At 59.4% G+C, this 19339-nt stretch overlaps 6 protein-coding genes across 6 annotated transcripts; 2 read left to right on the top strand and 4 right to left on the bottom strand.

Annotated features, from left to right (window-relative positions):
* Window positions 1–62: 62 nt before the first annotated feature.
* On the top strand, window positions 63–2017 carry GGTG_10299 (hypothetical protein). The gene is made up of 3 exons (XM_009228171.1): window positions 63–638; window positions 722–1552; window positions 1619–2017. Exons 1-3 carry the CDS (start codon window positions 416–418, stop codon window positions 1657–1659), a joined length of 1095 nt encoding a protein of 364 aa, XP_009226435.1. The 5' UTR covers window positions 63–415; the 3' UTR covers window positions 1660–2017.
* Window positions 1958–3549, top strand: GGTG_10298 (hypothetical protein). Its single transcript, XM_009228170.1, has 4 exons — window positions 1958–2086; window positions 2167–2201; window positions 2349–2939; window positions 3049–3549. The coding sequence occupies exons 1-4, from the start codon at window positions 2070–2072 to the stop codon at window positions 3423–3425; spliced, it is 1020 nt and encodes a 339-aa protein (XP_009226434.1). The 5' UTR covers window positions 1958–2069; the 3' UTR covers window positions 3426–3549.
* Window positions 3550–3605: 56 nt separating this feature from the next.
* Window positions 3606–4998, bottom strand: GGTG_10297 (hypothetical protein; the record flags this gene model as incomplete). Its single annotated transcript, XM_009228169.1, has 1 exon — window positions 3606–4998. The coding sequence occupies exon 1, from the start codon at window positions 4812–4814 to the stop codon at window positions 3606–3608; it is 1209 nt and encodes a 402-aa protein (XP_009226433.1). The 5' UTR covers window positions 4815–4998.
* Window positions 4999–5033: 35 nt separating this feature from the next.
* Window positions 5034–7307, bottom strand: GGTG_10296 (cytochrome P450 51). Its single transcript, XM_009228168.1, has 3 exons — window positions 6811–7307; window positions 6538–6735; window positions 5034–6462 (listed from the first exon to the last, which is right to left on the bottom strand). The coding sequence occupies exons 1-3, from the start codon at window positions 7054–7056 to the stop codon at window positions 5323–5325; spliced, it is 1584 nt and encodes a 527-aa protein (XP_009226432.1). The 5' UTR covers window positions 7057–7307; the 3' UTR covers window positions 5034–5322.
* A 410-nt stretch (window positions 7308–7717) lies between these two features.
* GGTG_10295 (hypothetical protein) lies at window positions 7718–11261 on the bottom strand. Its single transcript, XM_009228167.1, has one exon. It carries the CDS (start codon window positions 10153–10155, stop codon window positions 8302–8304), a length of 1854 nt encoding a protein of 617 aa, XP_009226431.1. The 5' UTR covers window positions 10156–11261; the 3' UTR covers window positions 7718–8301.
* Window positions 11262–11622: 361 nt separating this feature from the next.
* Window positions 11623–17110, bottom strand: GGTG_10294 (kinesin-II 85 kDa subunit). Its single transcript, XM_009228166.1, has 4 exons — window positions 16391–17110; window positions 14945–16019; window positions 12926–14862; window positions 11623–12807 (listed from the first exon to the last, which is right to left on the bottom strand). Exons 2-4 carry the CDS (start codon window positions 15723–15725, stop codon window positions 12664–12666), a joined length of 2862 nt encoding a protein of 953 aa, XP_009226430.1. The 5' UTR covers window positions 15726–16019; window positions 16391–17110; the 3' UTR covers window positions 11623–12663.
* Window positions 17111–19339: the final 2229 nt, after the last annotated feature.

The raw sequence follows: 19339 nt of genomic DNA, 5'->3' as shown, positions 1-19339 counted from the left end.
AGCCCACCTTATGCACTCTTCGTAGCACTCGGCCTTCCGGGCCTTAGCCTAGAACAAAACACCGCACTTTTCATCACCAATCACGCGCACTGGTTTTACGCCTGAAGCTCGGGCGGTGTGGGACGTGGGAGCCCCTGCGTGACCTGCGTCTTGGTACTAACCCCACCCAGTTACGTCGCTGGGCCAGTCCTGCGCATGCATTGACTGAAGGCGGCTTGTCGTTGTCACTGGCCCTGAACCTGCAGCTTGCATGCGCCGAGTACCAAAGACGTCGACCCTGCTCCCATCCATCAACCATTGCCAGCTTCCTACCTACCTACCTACCTAGGCACCTACCTACTACCTACAGGTCCGGCACCGTGATAGTCGAGAGCCACTCCTATCACGAACCGTGCACCCCCTTCTTCTGCCCGCCATGGCGCCGCCCGAAGTCCACCACCTCTTCCACAACCCCATCGCCGACCACTCCTTCTCGGCCGACCGCCAGACCCTGGCCATTGCGCGCGACTCGACCGTCGAGCTCTACTCCAAGGTCGGCTCTGCTTTCAAGCTCAAGGACGAGCTTAAGGCCCACGACAAGACCGTCACCAGCGTCGACATTGCCCCCAACTCGGGCCGCATCGTTTCGTGCTCGCAAGGTCAATCACCCCCTTTCCCCCATGACTTGTCCGTACCTTGGCACCCGCTCACGCCTCGCGCCCGGGGCCACTGCCGCAAATAGACCGCAATGCCTTGGTCTGGGAGCCTTCGCCCACGGGCTACAAGCCGACGCTCGTGCTGCTCCGCATCAACCGGGCCGCCACCTTTGTGCGCTGGTCGCCGAGCGAGACCAAGTTCGCCGTCGGCTCGGGCGACCGCGTGATCGCCATTTGCTACTTCGAGGAGGAGAACGACTGGTGGGTGTCCAAACACCTTAAGAAGCCCATCCGCAGCACCATCACCACGGTTGCCTGGCACCCCAACTCGGTGCTCTTGGCCGCCGGCTCCACCGACGCCCACGCCCGCGTCTTCAGCAGCTTCATTAAGGGCGTCGACACCAAGCCCGAGCCCAGCGCCTGGGGCGAGCGCCTGCCCTTCAACACGGTCTGCGGTGAGTACCTCAACAATTCGGCCGGCTGGGTCCACGCCGTCGCCTTCTCGCCTTCGGGCGACGCTCTGGCCTTTGCCGCCCACGACAGCTCCATCACCGTCGTTTACCCCGGCGGGCCTGACCAGCCGCCGCGCGCCCTCATTAGCATCACCACCCAGCTGCTGCCATTTATGGGCCTCATCTGGAACGGTGAGGCCGAGATTATCGCCGCCGGTTACGATTGCGAGGCCTTCCGCTTCCAGGGTGGCGAGCAAGGCTGGCAACTGAGCGGCACCCTCGAGGCCAAAAGCCGCCCCGCCGGCCTGTCCGAGGGCCGCGAAGAGTCTGCCCTCAACATGTTCCGCCAAATGGACCTGAGGGGCAAGGCCAAGGACGACACCCAGCTCAAGACGGTCCACCAGAACACCATCAGCACCATACGCCCCTACCAAGAATCCGCTTCGGGCCTGGCCAAGTTCAGTTGTAAGTCGACGTGCGCAAAAGCCAAGGAAATGGCATGGGCAAAAGCTAATTTATATCGATTGACAGCGAGCGGAGTTGATGGGCGTGTCGTCATCTGGGGCACGTAAGAATTCTGTATTGTAGATATGTGGAGCTAGACCAGGCACTTGTTGAATACTGCAAGAGGGTTGTTTCATAACCTTGTTAGGACAAGATGGGTTATAGCAAAGGGAGATGGAGAGAAGATAAGAAGAGAAACAGGAATAAATTCCAAAAAAAAAAGAGGAGAAAAGCCGTACACACCAAAGGCTAAGTACCTCTATACAGCAGTGATGCAGGCAGCCAGAGCGTGGGGCCTGGCCGGCAGGTCCCCACATCCCGATGGATGCTGCAGGAACTTGCTTGCATATCCTTAAGCTTGCGCCAGCCCACCAGCCCACCCTGTCTTTGTGACAATACTTGAGCAGCTTCGATCCCGATACCGGCACCGACCCGTACATCACCACCTTGCCCACACCTACCCGTATCTTCTGCCGCCATGGATCTAGTGAACCAGTGAGTAGCGCCTCTTATTCATCTTCAGTCCGTTTTGCTTCAGATATCATCGTGTTGGATACGCTGACATTCGTGAAAAGCCTCGAGGGACGCCTCCTGTTTGCGGTGCCTAAAAGTGAGTCATGTGCAACTGCTGAATGGCCGTCTAGATGTCCCAAGCACCCTCCTTGGGTGCCCTAGAGTTCTAGATGGTCGCAGACAATCCGAATCGAGGCCAGCACGGCCCTGCGCTGACACGCCGCTTTGCTCCCCCACGTGGCAGAGGGCCGCCTGCAGGCGCACTCCCTAAACCTGCTCGAGGGAGCCGACATCCAGTTCAGGAGAGAGAACCGCCTGGACATCGCCCTGGTTAAGAACCTGCCCATCGCCCTCATCTTCCTGCCCGCGGCCGACATCCCCACCTTTGTGGGCGAGGGCCGCGTCGACCTGGGTATCACGGGCGAGGACCAGGTCCAGGAGCACGACGCCGGCGTCCGCGCCGCGAACCGCGCCCGGTGGGGCTCATCGGGCCTCGCCAGCCCCGAGGGCGAGGGCGAGGGCGAGGGCGAGGGCGGGCAGAAGCATCAGCAGCGCGGCTGCGAGACGGTGCTGGACCTCGGCTTCGGCGCCTGCAAGTTGCAGGTCCAGGTGCCACAGAAGGGCTCCTTCGCCTCCCCGGCCGACCTGGTCGGGAAGAACATCGGCACCAGCTTCGTCCACCTGGCCGAGAAGTACTTTGCCAACCTCGAGCAGGCCGCCGGCCTCGACGGCGAGTCGGCGCCCCCGAAGCTCCGCACCAAGATCATCGAGCTGAGCGGGAGTGTCGAGGCCGCGTGCGCCCTTGGCGTGGCCGACGGCATTGTAGACCTTGTTGGTTAGTTGTTCTCCCTTTTTTTTTTTTTTTTTTTTTTTAACTTCCAATGTTGGCCGATCGTCGCTTGCCCAGGTTGGCTAACCGGCTGGCTGTGCTCCTCGACGTCTAGAATCTGGCGAGACCATGAAGGCGGCAGGACTCATGGCCATCGACACGGTGGTGGAGTCATCTGCGATCCTGATCAAGTCCAAGTCCCCGAGCAACCCGGAGCTGGTCGAGCTGATCGCCTCGCGCATCCGTGGCGTCATCACGGCCCAGAGGTACGTGCTCTGCCAATACAACGTCGAGCGGTCGAGGCTGGCCGAGGCCACGGCCATCACGCCCGGCAAGCGCGCCCCGACCATCACCGCCATTGACCAGGAGGGGGCCGTTGCCGTCAGCGCCATGGTGGAGAAGAAGAATATTGCGCCCGTCATGGACGAGCTAACCAAGGTCGGCGCCACCGACATCCTGGTTCTGGACATCCACAATGCCAGGAGCAGCTGATGGCGTGGCTCGGGTTCCGGTAAAGGGAGAGGAAAAGGGGTTTGAGGCAAAAAAGGGAGGCGCAACATTAATAGAGCAAGATATCATATATAGGTATTAATCGGGAAATATTCGTACTGAGAAAGCTCAAGAGCTTGTGGCTGTGATAGCCAAGCAAGTGGACTAACCAAGGTAACCCGCTCATACGGCCTCGGGCGCCGGCCTCTGCTGCGCGGCCCACGCCAGGAACCAGGGCACGTCCTTGACGATCTGGCTCGGCACCGCCATGGCCTGCACCCGGGCGGGCAGCACGCCGCGCGCGTCCGAGGCCGTGGCCATGACCCACTCGATCTTCCCGGCCTCGGCCTCGGCCTCGCCCGCCCCCAGCCGCCGCACCCGCTCGACGCTGACGTAGGCCCCGACAACCACCCCGCCGTCCCGAGCCAGCTCCAGGACGGGCAGAAGCTTCCTGGCCACTTCTGCCTCCGCCTCCGCCTCCGCCCCTGCTTCCTTCTCCTTTCCCTTTCCGTTCCCCTTCCCCGTGACCGTCCCAGCTTCCCGCTCGCCCTCGGCCTCGTCGACGATTGGTATGCTCACAACCACAAACTCGTCCCCACCGCCAGCCGGCGCGGCGACGACGGCGCTCGTGAGCTGCAGCACGGCAAACACTCGGTCCCTGAGCAGCGGCCGCCCGATGCGGTGCCTGGCCTCCTCCACGGCGAGCGTGAAGTCGCCCCACGTCGTCGTCGTTGCCTCCTCCCCAGCCGCACCACCCGCCGCCACCTCGACCTCGACGCCCCCGCAGTCCCACGCCGCCGCCCTCCGGTGTGCCGCGATGCTCGGCGTGAAGGTCGCCTCGGCCTCGGCGTGTCGGTCCTTGAGGCCGTCGCGGAACTCGGCCCAGCTGGCCAAGCCCCCCGCCGCCTCGTCTCTGCTGCCACCGTCGCCGTCGTCGCCGTCGTCGTGCACCGACCGCCGCCCGATCCACGTCTCTGCCCGTATGCGCTCTGTCGGCCTGTGGCCGACGACGAGGGAGGAGGAGGAGGAGGAGGAGGAGGAGACGCGCGCGAGCTCCGCCGCCGAAAAGGTCCGCTCCAGCAGCTCTACCTCCGCCCGGCTGCCCGCCGGCCTCCTGCGTCCCTTGCTCTTCCACGCCGTCGCCTTGGCGTCTTGGGGCCCCGGCGTCGATGCCCTGGGTACGGCCGAGTCGAGGAGCCGGATCGCCTCGCGCAGGATCGAGCCGAGAAACGGCGCCAGCTCGTCCGCTTTGGCCGTCGTTGGCGGTAGCTGGTCCAGCCTGATGCCCCAGAGCCTGACCAGCGGTCCCAGCTCTTCGTCCGATGTCATTTTCTTTTCTTGCTTCCTTCTGCTCGAGGTGACTGTATGTGATTTCACTTCGTATATGGTCATAGAGGACGGCAATAGGGCTGCTCGTTTTTTGGGAATGATAGTTGTGTCGCTTAACTAAAGGCAAGGACACAACCTGTCCGATACAAGTGCCGTCCGGACTTCCCTTATATGGCGACGACCGCACAGACATTAACCGTCGTCCATCCTTGTCCTGCCGCGACGTCTGAGCCACGACCCCACCCCCGGCGCACCGTCCGCCAGGGTCTCTATATGAAAACATGGAAAACATGAAGTAGTTATTATGATTATCGAGGTTACGCGTGTGCCATATCCAAAAAAGTAGAGGCCAGTCCTCGTCATGCGGCCGAACGGGTTCCGTTCAAGCACGAGCTACCGTGCCAAAAATCCACGTGCCTCCTGTCATACGCAGACCAGCCAAGCCGTCTCGTCTAGTAAGGGTATAAAATCTAGGTATATACACTGCAATGTTTCCTTTCCCTTCTGCCCCTCTATTGTTTCAAAAAGGTCTTTGGTCTGGGTCGCGTCAGAATGGGCGCATGTCGCAGCCCTACTTGCGACGCCTCTCCCAGTGGATGTTGGCCGGCTCCAGAGGGCGGGAGAAGAGCGAGGCGTAGTCGGTTCCGGCAACCTTGTTGCTACCGTCCACGTTGCGGAACTTGAACTCGCGGACAATCATTGCAGTGATGGTCTGAAGCTGCACATTGGCAAACTGCTCGCCGATGCACCGATGCCTTCCAGCGCCGAAGGGCAGGTAAGGAGACGCGGTGCCCTTGCTGACGAGACCGTAGCCGTAGTCGATCTTCTCCTCGTCCTCGTCGGCGGCGGGGCCCAGTCGGGGTGCAAGGTGCGAGTCGGCCAGCCAGCGGTGCGGCTCCCACAGATCCGGCTCCGGGAAGAAGGCAGGGTCGCTGGCAGAGTGACCGGGAGCCGACATGAGGACGTGGCTGGACGGGATTACATACTTGGTACCGGGAACGGGCATGGGCTGCTTGACGGCGCGCATGATGGAGTGGATAGGGGCGTGCAGGCGAAGCGTCTCCTTGATGATGGCCTGGTTGAGCGGCAGCTTGGCAAGGTCCTCGTAGGTAAGCGGGGGCAGGTCCGCACCGAACGCGCGCACCTGCTCCTGGTACAGTTCCTCCATGATGTCGGGACGCGAGGCGAGGCGCACCATGATCCAGGAGCTGGTTGACGACGATGAGTGCTGGCCGGCCATGAGCAGGGCGATCATCATGTTGGCAATCTCGTGGTCCGGGACAGGGGTTCCGTTCTTGTAGGTCGAGTTCATGAGGTGGTACATAATGTCGTGAGCCTCCTTATCGGCACCACGGGCGCGGCGACGCTTGATGGTTTCCGAGTAGATCTTGGCAACGGTACGCTGGGCGTGGTCGCGGCGCCTGTTGGAGGGGAGGGGAGCCCAGTGCAGTTGGAAGTTGATGGGGGTGAAGCCCATGTCGAGGTCGTGGTACAGCGAAGCGAGCGACTCGTCAAACTGATCGCGGATCTCCTTGCCCTGCAGGGTATGCGAGGCGGTGAAGATGGTGATTTGGGCCATCTTGGGGCAGATGTTGACCACGCCCTGCTCACCCTTGAAATCGGGCGTCCTCTTCAAGTAGTTGGTGACCTCGTCCGAGATGATGGGCACGTACGAGCGGAAGGCCTCGGTGGTGAGGGCGATCTTCATGAACTGCAACCCAGGGATGGGGCGAGGTCAGCAAGGGTTCACGTTTAGCCATTGCGTGTTCTCTCCGCGGCAGCTCACCTTCTTCTGCTCCATGAGCTTGGAGTTGGGGCAGTCGTAGACGACATCCTTGCCGAAGACGGGAGTGGTCAGGGGGGTGTAGATCTCCTCAGCGCACACGTCGCGCAGCTTGCCGTTGAGGATGAACTCGTTGCCGTTGGTGCCCAGGTAGACGGTGGTTGGCTTGCCGAGGAGGACAAAGGTGAAGACGTCGCCGTACTATTCCGCGGCCGTGTTAGCAGTCTTGTGTCCGGAACAACTCGACGACAGGCCGGGGATGTCGGGCTCGCAAACCTTCTTCTTGCACTCCCGGAAGAAGCGGGGCGGGTCCATGCCGTAGGTGATGGTGCTGCCGATCAGGGGGAACCAGTGGAAGACCACGGGGGGCTTGGTGGGATCCCTGAACAGGACCTGCTTCAGAACGTTGAGGAAGACGGAGAGGAAGACGACGCCGGCGACGACGGCTCCGACCTGCGACGCGGTGCCCAGCTGGGAGAACCGCTGGAGCACGGGCTCCGCGACCTCCTGGAGAAGCCCCATCGCGTGCGGTTACGAGAGGGCGAGAGGGAAAGGGCGGCGGGTGTGCGGTGCGGTCAGACAGAGTGTGCCTTGTCTTGGTGGCGACTCGATGTCTGTGTGATGATGGCGACACTTGCGGTGCCGGTGAGAAAGCGGCGAGGGAGAGGGTCTTTATTCCCAATGAATCGCTAGACCACACCCTTGCGTCTAGTATTGGTTTTTTTTTTCTTGTCAGTCCATCTCCTTTTCTTCCCCATGTCAATTGATTGACTGGTATTGGATCACACTTGACAGCCAATCTGGACTCTTAGGGCCCCGCCATGACCCGCGAATTGGAATGACCTGATTGGCTGGTACTCGTATTCGTGTTCGACAGGAATGCGAGCGAACGGCGCTGACGGGGAAGTCACGGAACACGTAGGCAGGTACCTCCCGAATACGTTCACGGTTTGCGGGGCCGGCCACGAAGAAGCGTTGCGTGAGGCAAGGCCACGGCCCAATCAACATCACGCCATGACCGCGCCACAAGGCCATGTTGGAAATTTCCCTTGGCTGCTGCCGGCTTTGGACATCTGTGGACATCTGTTGAAATTCATTACCATTCCTCCATCCAGCCCTCGCGGCGGGGTGGACCCTTGGGTTACCGCCCATACCGCTCTCCACACCGCATCGCCAAGTGCTGATGGAGATGGCCTGATGAGGCCATCCCCGAGCTGACGACGGCTTCTGCAAATATCCCATACGCACTCTATCTCTCAGCCAAACGAGGCACCCCTTTATAATTATTCGGCAGGCGCTGAGGCCATTTTGGGTGGTGTTTTTTGTTCTACCTGGTTTTCCATATCTATGTACAAGAATGGGCCATGTGTCCAGCTCTGCCAGCCATTGCAAACCCCGAGATGGTCCGGACATCAGGAGCGGCAAAAAGGGCAACAAATAGGGAGGAGCGAAGGCGAGAGAAAAAAAAAGGCAGCAACGAGAAATAAGAAGGCGTCTGGGAATGTCGACAGCGCGATCCCACGTGCTGGGAGGGTATTTCGCTAGTATCGAGAGTTAAAGACAGTGACAAAAAGGAGGCGCTGGGTGAGTGAGTCCGCAAGCGGACCTTGTCAGAACGAACTGAGAAGACAGGGAATCGAGTAAAAAAGCAAACAATATGGGGGCGGCATCGTGCGTCAAGCCCGACCAAGTGACGCCAATAACACCGTCTCCCAAAACTCCAATGAAAATGCATGCAAGTCGCACGTTTACGTGGCCGTTCACCACTCACCACAGGCTGCCGTCCCAGCCGTAGTCGCCATCGATATTAACCCATCGGCCTCCCTCAAGGGCCTCGTCCCAGCCGCCGGGCATCATGACGGCCACGAGCCGGCACCCCATCGCGCTAACGGTGCAGACGACAAAGTCACTGGCCCTCGAGAGAACGGCCAGGTCCATCATGTAGGCCCTCCCGATCAGGCTCCTCAGCCTCAGCGTGTCGGCTGACGGCGGCGCCCCAGAGCTGCCCGACCCCTTGCCCACCGACGACCGCCCCAGGTTCCAGAACACTGCTGAGAAGAAGCCGCCCTCCCAGCCCCAGGCCTCATCCACAAACTTGTGCATCACTGTCCTGTCGGGGTTGACTTTTTGGATAGCCGTCTTGCTGGCCAGCTTGATCTGCTCCTGTGCCCTAAACGCAGCCGCAAACCCCTCCGACTCGTACACGACGGGGTCGTCTGATGCTAATAGCAGCACGGAGCGGGTTGGGTCCTGTGCCTGCGTTTTTTGTGCGCCCGTGCTGTCGCGCGCACCGTCCAGGATCTTCCCGATCCGCTCCGTGTATGCCTCGAGCGGGATGTATGATTCGCGATATTGGTACTCGAGCGGGCGCCGGTCCCCACGCCGCACATGGACCCCAACGGCCACGCCTCCACTGTGTGCCTTGCCAGCCAGATCCTTCACCCGCCTGGACACGTACGCCTCGTCCTGGTCATTGAGCCTGAACAGAGCATCATGCCCTTGGCGAGTCAGCTGGTACTGGTCCTTCTGTAGTCGCCTCTCGGAGGCGGGGTCATCTCGGCCTCCCTCGCGGGACGGCAGCTCAGCAGCCAGGGCAGTTGTGAAGAAGTCCTCGGCGGTGGCGGGGGTCACCACAAGGTGGCGCGCATGGTACGGACAGGGCAGTATCTGGTGACGCGGAGGTGATCGGCAGTTTGGCCGCGGAGGAGGTTGGAAAATAGCTGTGTAGTCCCCGTATGCCCAGCGTGAGTCGTCGATGAAGAAGGCCCTTCCCTGTTGTTGGGCCAGCCCATATGCCGTCCACATGGCCATGAGCGTCTTTCCGAGCCCGGCGTCGGCAGACTCGAGAACAAAAATCAGACTGGTGGCGCAAACCTCTCCGTTCACGAGATGGCCCTTGGGTTCGCCGACCATACCACGATCCTCCTCGGCGCCGTGCTGGCCCGGGGCCGGCGCCTTCTTGGCTCTCCCGAGAAGGCCCGGCAGAATTCCGACTCTCTCGGCCTCTCGAATGTCAATAAAGTAGGAGCTCGCGTCGGTGCGGCTGAACGGGTTATGTATCGAGTGCTTGCTCTGCTGTCGGAGCTCGTTGACCCGCCTCGAAACCTCGCGGCACTGAGCGGGCATCTCGGCATACTCCTTGACCGAAAGAGGAAATCGATGTCCCGGCGGGATCGAGACGGTCCAGCTGGCACCCCGTTTCCTGTCGTCGAGCACGATGGGGTTGGCGAAGTCGGGCAGAGAATCCCAGGGCACCATCTCGTAGCGTTCGGCTCCTTGCGGTCCGACCATGTCAAGCCACGACAAGACAGCCGAATCTTTGACCCTAGCTAGTGCCGAGTAGAGCATGAGAGAGGCGACCATGACCCAGAAAACAGCCTTCAGAACACGACTTGGCCGCGGTGCACCCGAGCTCCTGCGAGGCGGCGGCACCAGCGTGGGAAGCCTAGGGGATGGCGGCGGTGAGGCGAAGACAAGATGGTTAAAGCTGAAGCGTGACGAAGTTGAAGAAAGAGGGCCTCTGTCGCCCTGGTATGAGGCGGCCCTCCGCAGGTTGATCCTCGGCGGCGCCATGATCATCTTAGAGTGCGTCGCTCCGCTGAGGTCTAGTGTTGGAGGCATGATGTCTATGGCGCAGGGGTATCAAAAGACGCCATGTAGGCGGGGAACAAAGAGAAAAAAAGAGAGACAAAGACGGCCGGGTGCACCGACGCCCAAGCTCCGGCCAAGGGCCAAAGGAGACAAGGGGAAGTGAAGTAAAGGAGTGAGGAAGAGACCAGTGGCGGTGCATGCGATGGGCAGGGCGACGAGAGTGTGTTAAATAAATATCAAAGAAACAAACTTCAAGCGAGTCAAGAAGCGATGCGCAAGTGGGTTTGGGTGCCGTCCGTCGGAACCAGATGACAGGAAGAGGATGAATGGTCCCCTTCGGCTAGCCAAATGGAAACCTGGGGTGGCAGGTTAAAAGCCGCTAGGAGGCAGCTTAGCGTCAGACGCAGGCCTTGACCGAAGAAGGGAGCTCCCGAGGCTGCTCACGGCATCTCAAGCCTTCATCCTGCGCATCCCAATCTCCCTGGAGGGGGGGGCGGCACAGACGGTCGTTTGCTTGATGTATGCACCTTGGCACATGTACTTGGGGGTCGGTCAGATGGGGACCGCTCAGGCGAGGCGGCTGCACCACTTGTGCTTTGTGTGCTATTTACAGAGATCCCATTGACAACGCCGGTGGGGAACAGATGGCAACGTCATCGCCAAGGTCGTTTGTCATAAGGGCGGCGGGGAAAAGGCCGATCCCTGAGAGAAGAACCGAGTCAACGGGGGCCTTTCGGCACACGAGACAGAGGACTTGGTCACCAGACCATTCACAGGTCGTCGCCGGGGTGGGAAACGCGAGGACAGACAGACGGGGTGCGGGAAATGGCGCGGGGGGGCCAAACGGCCGCAAGCCAGCGGGTTTCCCTCACTGGCTGAATATTGATGTGCTGCTGCGTGTGCTGCGGCGTGTGCGGCGTGTGCGGCGAAGCACACACGCATTCCTTCCTTTGTGGTGCGCCTTTTTTTTTTGCCTGGAACAGCATGGAATGGCAGCCGCCGGCCGATCAACGAGAAGGGGATCAACGAATGTGAGCCCTGCCTGCAGGTGAGGGGTTCACTCGTCCGAAGACAGGGTGAAAGAGAAAGAAAGAAAAACCAGGACGAAAGATGAGCCCGATCGGCTGGCACGCTGCATCGTGACTGGACAGTCGTGGGAAAGGGGCGACAGAGCCAGACGGGACGGACGATCACCATCAAGAGCCCCCTGCAGCTCTGAAACACGCGCGTGCTAAAGTGGGACGCAGATCTCAGCCGGGGAAAGGGGTCCCACAAAAGTCCCCCAGCAATTAGGGGCCCATTTCCGCGAATGGACTGGCGTCAGCCCGCAAGCTCGGGAAAGCTTGGGAGCCATCCGCCGACTTGAAGGGGGGAAGGAGCAACCAGTCGGTGTGGAACATGGGATTTTGGGGATTTTCCGGCGGCTGCCGAGAAAGTAACCCGGTTTCGTTGATGTGACCGATGCGCATGTGTACGCTGTACACAGTCTCATACATACTGGGAGACACACACATACACGTGCGCGCCTAGGCAGGATGGTAGGTACCTATTGTGCTATCCTATTCGGTTCACGGAACGGGTAGTCCGACCATCGTGGGCCTTCTTACTTTTCATATGTTTTATGCGCCTGCGTGTCCGCCTGCGATTGCTTTTTTGCCTTGAGCGCACACACGTCTTGTCTTGAACCAGGCTGTGCATCCCTCAACAATGCGCCACCGACGCAAAGTCAAAGAATCGGCGGGGCACCTCCCTCGCCCTCGACCTAGGACATCTCTAGATGATCCCGTGCCTCGCTCATCGCGTGCTCACTGGCTCTGTCAGGGAATGAGAGATAGATAATCTTGGCCGCAAAACAGGGAGAGCCTGTCTGCCCGTAATGATGCCACATAATAAACTATGATAGCCTCCTCGCGCCGTTGTTCCCTTCTTGTCCACCTGTGTACACGCACTCGTCTAAACCATTCCTCCCTCCTCTTGTGGTCGTCAACATTATGAGGACTGCTCCCGATGCCAAGGGATATACACGATATAATACAGCTCGGCCTGGAATTGCGAGCAGTCCCTTCGCGGGATCTCACTCACCAATTTGTGAGGGAGCAAAAACAGCTCGTTAAAACAAAAGCCGTTAAAACAAAAGCCAACTTCGTGACTGGAAGAAAACCGAGAGAAGGAGAGAGAATAATTGCGTCGGGTATAGAACGGTCGCCCGCAAAATCATGGAGGAAAAAAGGGAGGTGACATGCGAGAAAGACGAATGAAGACAACCCAAGAAAATGAAAATGAAGAGGCAAGGGAGGGCAAAAAACGAAAGAGCAAAATGAAACAAACGTATCGTTCACAAGCCCAATCCAGAACTCCTCTTCGCCTCCAAGCCAAGCCCAACCCAAATATTTTCCCTTGCCCAAGTTATTTTTTAGTGTTTGGTAAAGCGGCCATCATCGGTGGGTGTGGCTGCTGCTGCCACGCCGAAGGAAAGAAAACAGAATGACAGCAGAGTAGCAGACGGCGAAAACAAACGACCATGTGCCATGGCGAGCCTCACACATCAGTAGAGACAATAATGGGTGCGTGCCCCGCCGGCTTGGTCGTGGCCGTAGCGGTAGGGCCTTTTCGATCATTCGCGATCCTGACACTGCCACGAGTTCCGCGTACAATGTGCCCGCTCTCAACTCGGTCCTGGATCTTTAAGGGGGAAAGACAAATCAGGTTAGCCATACATAATTTAAAGTTCCGAGGCGTAGGATGTCGGGAGGGCGCTGGAGGAAATCAAGCAAGAGTGCTGAACGAGGCGATCACATACCATTTCATCCAGGATTCGGCTCATTTCATCGACGCTTTTGGTCCCGCGACCTAGGTTCGACACCTGCCGAGCAATAGAGGGAGGGCTTGGGTTCGAGTCTGTCAGGGGAGACGGCTTGGGCGATTGCGGAGAATCCATCACCTGCGAGGATCGGGCCTCGGCGCGAGAGTCAACCCTGTCGGCGTTTTCTCTCGATCTGGCCGCACTGCGAAGCGCGGCCAGCATCCGGTCCTTGTCGTCCAGTCGCGCTCGTAGTTCGGCGATCTCGACATCCTTTTCCTTAATCACAGCCGCGACACTGTGGTCCTCGCCAACCATGATACCTTTGTTGGGTCCGAGGACGGAGGCACGCGAGGAGCTTGTCCTCCGGGCCTGGAGCAGGCGCTTCTCCAGCGTCGATATGTAACGGTTCTTGTCAGTTAGATCGGCCTGGAGCGCCCGGTTCTGGGCAGCCAGTGACGCAACCCCATCGCCAAACTCCCCAACACTGCCGTCTTCCTCCACCGTAGCTTCGCCCGTTGCGGAAAGTCGTTGACTGCTGGTCCGCCGGCCGACGGTAGAGGATGATGATGTCATGGACGAGGACCGCTCGAGCATCGAGCCCCGTGCCGTGGTTGCCAGAGATCTGACCGATGCGAGCGACGCTCGAGAGTGCATCCCCAGGGAGCTGTATGAGCCGCTGCTGTTCACCCCGATCGACTTTGAGCTTAATATCAGTCGGTTGAGGTGATCGATCCTCTCCTTCAGAGCCGTGCGTGCAAGTTGCATTTCCAGCAACTGCTCCTCATGTCGGTGCTCGGCCTGCTTCTCGCGTGCCCGCTCCTGCTCCACATCGCGAGCCTTCTCCGCCTCGGCCTCCTTTTTGTTGTTGTTTTTGGCCTGTGCATCAAGCTGACCCCGCAGCTCCAGTATTTCCATGCGGTACCTCTCGAGGAGGACCTTTGCGCCGCCCTCGCCACCAGCCCCGAGTGCCTCCTCGGCCTTTTTAGCATGGCTGACGATATTGTTCTTGGCGCGTGCGGCAAACTTTAATGTATTGATCGTTTCGTTGGTGTGTGTGCTGACCGTGGCCGCGCTCCCTGCGGCTCCGATCCCGATGGTGCATAGGATGCTCACAAGGGAGCCGCCCGATAGAGCACCTTGTAGCAGCCTGGTCAGTTTGCTGTCACGGTATGGTAGGTGCTTCCCGTCCTTGTCCGAGGGCTTTCCGTCCTTGTCTTTGTTCTCTGACAGCTTGGAGATGACGGTACCGAGCGTTAGCAAGCTCTTGTTGATGTGGGAACCCTCGGTACGTCGCTCTTTGCTCTCGGCCGCCTTCTCAGAGCCAGCAAGATCGATCAGGCTCAGAGTTGACACACGGACTCCGCCCGGCGCGAGGCCAGAGCGCTTGCTATCAGACGTCGAGCCCGGCGTGCGCTCGCGGCTCTCAACCACTATCTGAACGACTGCGTGGCTTCGCGAACTCCTCGCATTGAACTGCGTGCTTGCCGTCCTACGTGCCTGGTCGCCACGGGCGATCACACGCAGCAGCTGCGTCGGACTCTGCACAATCTCCTCTTTCAAGGGACTGGCATAGACTCCACGCTTGCTGTCCTCGCGCAGTTTGATCTCGTCTTGCCCGCCAGCGCCGCCAATGCCGCCTCCTGTGGACATGCTCAACAGATCGTGGATCTTTTCGTTGTAGATTTCGAGGTAGCTGACGCGTAGCAGAAACTCTCTGGAGGGTGTTTCCCGGATATAAGAAAAGATGTCGGTGATTGCGAGGGGAATGACGCCTGGCGACGAAGCGGTGCCCTGCATGGAGAAGGTCTTTCCAGTACCCGTCATTCCGTATGCGAAGACCGTTCCGTGGTATCCTTCCATGACTCTACGGACTAGTCGTTTGGCGATGTGATCGTAGACCTTGGAGTTGTCGTCGTGTGTCGCAAAAACATTATCTGCCGAGGAAGCATTGCGTAAGTCGCTGAACCGAGCAACCAATACGGGGAGTGAAAAGGAAGGGGGATTAGTCTTGCATACCATAAAAATAATCGCCGCCTTCCTTGCCGCGATATGATATTAGAGACTTCTTTCCCTCAACTATCCATTCGCCGTCTGATTTCGAGTGATCGTGTCCGCCGGCATCAGGTCTAACCCTCACGCTCACGACAACATTTCCCTTCCCCTCGAGCTTGGACGACATTTTGCTTGAGGTGCCCTCAGCTGCGCCAGCGCCCGGTTTTTGTTGAGAACCGTCTGCCAGATCATCATACTGAGTAGCCGACGTAGAGTAAGAGTCCTGTGCCGAGGAACTCCTGCTCTGAGGCGGGGATCCCACACTGATCAAGCCATCGGAGCTTCGCGTCCCAGGCCCGCGCGCAACAGATATACCTTCGGTGCCGTTGAGGAGACTCGGGGCGCCATTGACCTGATAGCCCAGCGCTGCCTGGCTCTTTGACTTCCGGGCAGGCGCCGGCCCGCTGTTGGAGAGTGGACTTGGTGGGAGACTGGATCTTGCGTCGCCGCGAGGTGGTTGTGGGAAGGAGTTTATGCTGACGGTTTTCCGTATCGTTTTCGTCGGGGCGGCCACGGAGACAGCGCGCGGCTGCGGAAGCGCCGTGGTGGGCGCGGGTGTTGTTGGAGGGAGGAAGGTGGACGAAGGAGCGCGCAGGCCGCTCCTGGGCGTGCTGCTGCCCAAGTGTGAGGGTGTTGCTGCCATGCCGCCGGTGCTCTTTCGGGTCTTGGTGATAGGTAGTGCCGGAAGTGCGGCTGTCGGAGGCCCATTCGTGGGCCGCGATGCCGTTGGGAGTGTGGCCGCCATATTTGATGGACGCCGTCGAGGAGAGTCGAAGACGCGGTAGTTTCGCGGGCGTGACCAGAGCTGCGCGGACGTGCTGGATTTTGTCGGACCCAGGCTCAGGGGGTAGATGCAACACTGGTCAAGCCCCCATCAAAATTCACCGAAGGGGGATGGCTGGGGTTATGCACCGGGCAGGTGGACCAGTGAAGTGCACAGGGCCGGCACAATCCAAGCCTGCTCATGAGGCAGACGGGAACAACGGTAGAGGGCAGTGGCGGTGGTGGACTTGTTGACCCGCCTGTTGAGTCCAGGGTTCTTGAAACGGGTTTATGCGTCAGTACATAAGGAAGGGCACGGATGTAGTAGGCGATCATATAAACAGAAGTGTTGTTTGGGATGGGCGGATAGAACGAAGCGTGTGTGTGCAATGGAAGAAACCCCAGGCTCTGGTCCTGCAGGAGGCCCGGCAGTGGAGGAGGAGCGAGCAGACGCATGACAATTGGTTTTGCGGAGCCGACCCAGGGTCGGAAGACAAAATATGAAGAGCAAACAAGCGGAGGGTGCCACAAAATGGCAATCAGCGCAAGGAACACCGGGCAAGGATACGACAGGAGCCGAGAGGCGACGAGTCGACCGAGTTGAGGGCGTCCTTGGGGGCGAGAGATGGTTGGGGATTCTGCACATACCTTGGTGGCGAGCAAATGTCGTCGGGTCGCCTGGGGGTTCCTTTGGCTTGTGGCCCGCACGATCCCTTTCCCTCGCTTTCCTTGTTTTTCCTCGTAGGCCTTTTTTCTTCTTCACCCTGGATGTTCCGTGATCTGTTCCGGCTCCTGCGCTGACCCTTGGTGTTCCCCTCCTGCCAGTGAGGTTGATGTTTCTGCCGGGCGATCGGGTCGACTTCGCGTGGTTGTGCAAGGCCGGTCGAGAGTGGGTGACGTGAGGATCTTGGACTGGCTGTACGTCGCGCTGGAAGCCAGGAAAACGGCAGCGAAAATGAGGGTGTCCGGGGAGGGGGCCCAGGGTCGTGGAAGTCTAGCGAGCGTGTGGTGTGGACGCGTGCGACTTGTCGACGACCGGGGTGGAGCGAACCAGGGAAATTTGTGCTGCAGGTGCTGCTGCTGCACGATGCGATCGATTGGCAAAGAAGGGGCCGCCAAAGCTTCGGCCGAGGATGGTCACGGGTCAATGGGACCAGAGGTGCAGCACAGGCGGGCTAGCGCGATGCTCTACGCGAAGCGTGTTCGGAAGGAGTGGTCTTTGGTCGCAACGGCGCTGGCACTGGCAAAAGAGAGTGAGATTGCGAGTGCAGGCTGGTGGCGTTGTTGGGTCCAGGAAGCGATGTCCCTGCTTGGCTGCGACTCGGACAGGGAGGGGCTAGCGGGGGATGCAGAAAAGACGAACAAAAAAGAATTAGAAGAATAAAGAGGGGAAAGCTCGGGCCACAGTGGATAATAGCGCGACGTGGAACAAGACCGTTATGAAGCTTGAAGCCCTCGGGACGCACAACCGGCCCAACGCACGCGCCGCCCAGCGAACTCTGGAGCAGGCTCTGGACGGCCCGATCCCGATAAGCCCGCCCCAGCTGTTTGACGGACGGGAGCGAGAGTATGTGCTTGTGCGTGTGTGTCCGAGGCAGGTGGCTGGAGCAGCAATTGGGCCGACCAGGACTCGTTGTGGTAATGCATGGACAAGTGCAAGAACCACTTTGACTGGACACACACACCCCTACGAAAAGAAAAGAAAAACAGCCTGGAAATTACCTGACGGGCCTCGGGGCTTGGGGCAACCGAGGCGGGGACCCCTTCACCAACACGCACACACAAAGCCTTAGGTTCTCCCAATCGAGAGCAATTGAGCCAAAGGACCACTGCAGATCCCTTCTTTTTGTGATGATCCCTTTTGATGACTTCACTCGTCCGCTCTCCTCCCTCAGCTGCACGTGCTTACACTTTAGTGCGGGGTTGCATTTTATTCAGCCGTGAGAATCCCTTCGTCGCCCAAAGCTGGGCACCAAGTCTGTGAAGAAAAGGGGTGGGGGTTGGCACCTGGATGACCCTTGCCGTGGTCCGTTCTGCCGTTCTGGGATCCCAAAATTCGATATCGGGCACTGTTTCGGCTTTCACCCTATATCGAACACTTGTTCGCATGTACCTCAGCACACCGTATTGGTGGCGCCTTGTCGCCCTTCCTTCGGGTGATGCCTCTTGAGTCCGTGCGCACCTTTAATTGGTCCCTCTCTTTTGTGACCACCCCTTGGGACGACCCCACTCCACACTAACCGGGGTAATCTCAATGGATGCTGGTACCCTCGGTTTTCCCCCCGTCTGGACCAATGGCCAGTTATCACTCTCCTCATCTTTTCTCCTAGATGGCCTAGTCGGGCGATACGAGTGTGGGAAGGGATGTATCCATTACTGGCGAATGCATCTCTCGAGCATGTCCGTGGGCCGTCCACATACCTAGGCACGCTGCTGGTGCGATGAATACTCAGTATACGTCCCACACAGAGGCAGGTACCAGAAAATCGGCTAGCCTCCTCTTTGGCACAAGCCGTTCTAGATCAAAAGTCGCCAAGGGTAGAGCGGCAGCCGCGCCTCGACGGTCGTGGCCCGGGAAACCTATGCGCGGGCGAGGGGCACTAGCAGCAGCTCGCGTTGGCGTGGCATGTCAAAAGTTTCCAGGCAAGCCAGGCAGCGCGCGGCGCAATTTAATCAGGCTTTTGGGGGGTCACATTGGAGGACGGGCTGCAATTTCCGCGATAGCCTCGAGTCACGGCACCAACTGGACTTGGGACCTGCGCCGCGCTAGCCGTGGGCCCCAGTCAAGGAGGCCCAATGGCACGGCACGCGGAGCTGTGGAGGTATTGACAGGGGTCTGGGCCAGTCAGCCCGGGAGACGGACATCAAATAGGCTGCCCGCATCAAATCCAGGGAGGGGCGGCCGCATGCTGGGTGTGCCGGATGCAACCCTGGTTCTTGGGCCGTGCGCTCGTCGAGGGTGGGGTGCCCATCACCCAACGGGATTGGATCATGCGGGCTGCTCTGTCTGTGCTTGGGCTACAGCTTTCGACAGTCCAGACCGAGATAGGCTACAATGGATGCCACAGCGAGCGCCATCGAAGCCCCGCAAAGTGGACGCAACCAAGACCTGCGTCGCCACGCTAACAAGTCCTGCGCGCCTACTAGGTAGTACGTCTCTATACAAAGGCACAGGAGTACCCAAGCAGAACTGTCGGCAGCCTGGCCATCTCCCGGATTCCGTGCCTTATGCGGCTGGGAAAGCCTCAGATCGGCTCGAGTTGCCTGCCGCCTTCGCGCGCCAACCGCTTTTCCTCTGCAAATATAGAGGCACCCATACCTGCCAGCTTGGTTATGCCAGTTGTGTTCGCTGGCACCTCGAAGGGGGTATTTATGTGAGTGTGTATGGTTCTCCTATAGACCTTCTATAGACAGGCGGGGCTGTCAACAAATTGCTTTACCGGGTAGTATTTCGAGACAGCATCTAGCTTCTCCCGGTAGACATAAGCGAGTGCAAGAAACATCACCCTTTTCGCCCGAGCCAGGGCGAGGGGGGGTCTCAAACGGCGGGGCGCCGCTGCCGTCACCCGCCCGACTACTTTGGGTAGCCCAGAACAC

Source organism: Gaeumannomyces tritici (assembly GCF_000145635.1).
Source record: "Gaeumannomyces tritici R3-111a-1 unplaced genomic scaffold supercont2.5, whole genome shotgun sequence".
Classification (NCBI taxonomy): domain Eukaryota; kingdom Fungi; phylum Ascomycota; class Sordariomycetes; order Magnaporthales; family Magnaporthaceae; genus Gaeumannomyces; species Gaeumannomyces tritici.
This window is presented reverse-complemented; position numbering and strand designations above follow the sequence as displayed.

Bases quoted from the DNA above. Each gene is read 5' to 3' on its own strand.
- GGTG_10295 (XM_009228167.1), bottom strand. From the start codon at position 10,155: ATGCCTCCAACACTAGACCTCAGCGGAGCGACGCACTCTAAGATGATC.
- GGTG_10294 (XM_009228166.1), bottom strand. From the start codon at position 15,725: ATGGCGGCCACACTCCCAACGGCATCGCGGCCCACGAATGGGCCTCCG. The intron at 14,863-14,944 runs GTATGCAAGACT...CTTCCTCGGCAG, and splicing joins AGGCGGCGATTATTTTTATG to ATAATGTTTTTGCGACACAC. The intron at 12,808-12,925 runs GTATGTGATCGC...TCCCCCTTAAAG, and splicing joins GCCGAATCCTGGATGAAATG to ATCCAGGACCGAGTTGAGAG.
- GGTG_10299 (XM_009228171.1), top strand. From the start codon at position 416: ATGGCGCCGCCCGAAGTCCACCACCTCTTCCACAACCCCATCGCCGAC. The intron at 639-721 runs GTCAATCACCCC...TGCCGCAAATAG, and splicing joins CATCGTTTCGTGCTCGCAAG to ACCGCAATGCCTTGGTCTGG. The intron at 1,553-1,618 runs GTAAGTCGACGT...ATCGATTGACAG, and splicing joins GGGCCTGGCCAAGTTCAGTT to CGAGCGGAGTTGATGGGCGT.
- GGTG_10298 (XM_009228170.1), top strand. The intron at 2,202-2,348 runs GTGAGTCATGTG...CCCACGTGGCAG, and splicing joins CCTGTTTGCGGTGCCTAAAA to AGGGCCGCCTGCAGGCGCAC. The intron at 2,940-3,048 runs GTTAGTTGTTCT...CTCGACGTCTAG, and splicing joins CGGCATTGTAGACCTTGTTG to AATCTGGCGAGACCATGAAG.
- GGTG_10296 (XM_009228168.1), bottom strand. From the start codon at position 7,056: ATGGGGCTTCTCCAGGAGGTCGCGGAGCCCGTGCTCCAGCGGTTCTCC. The intron at 6,736-6,810 runs GTTTGCGAGCCC...GCCGCGGAATAG, and splicing joins TCCGGGAGTGCAAGAAGAAG to TACGGCGACGTCTTCACCTT. The intron at 6,463-6,537 runs GTGAGCTGCCGC...CCTGGGTTGCAG, and splicing joins AGCTCATGGAGCAGAAGAAG to TTCATGAAGATCGCCCTCAC.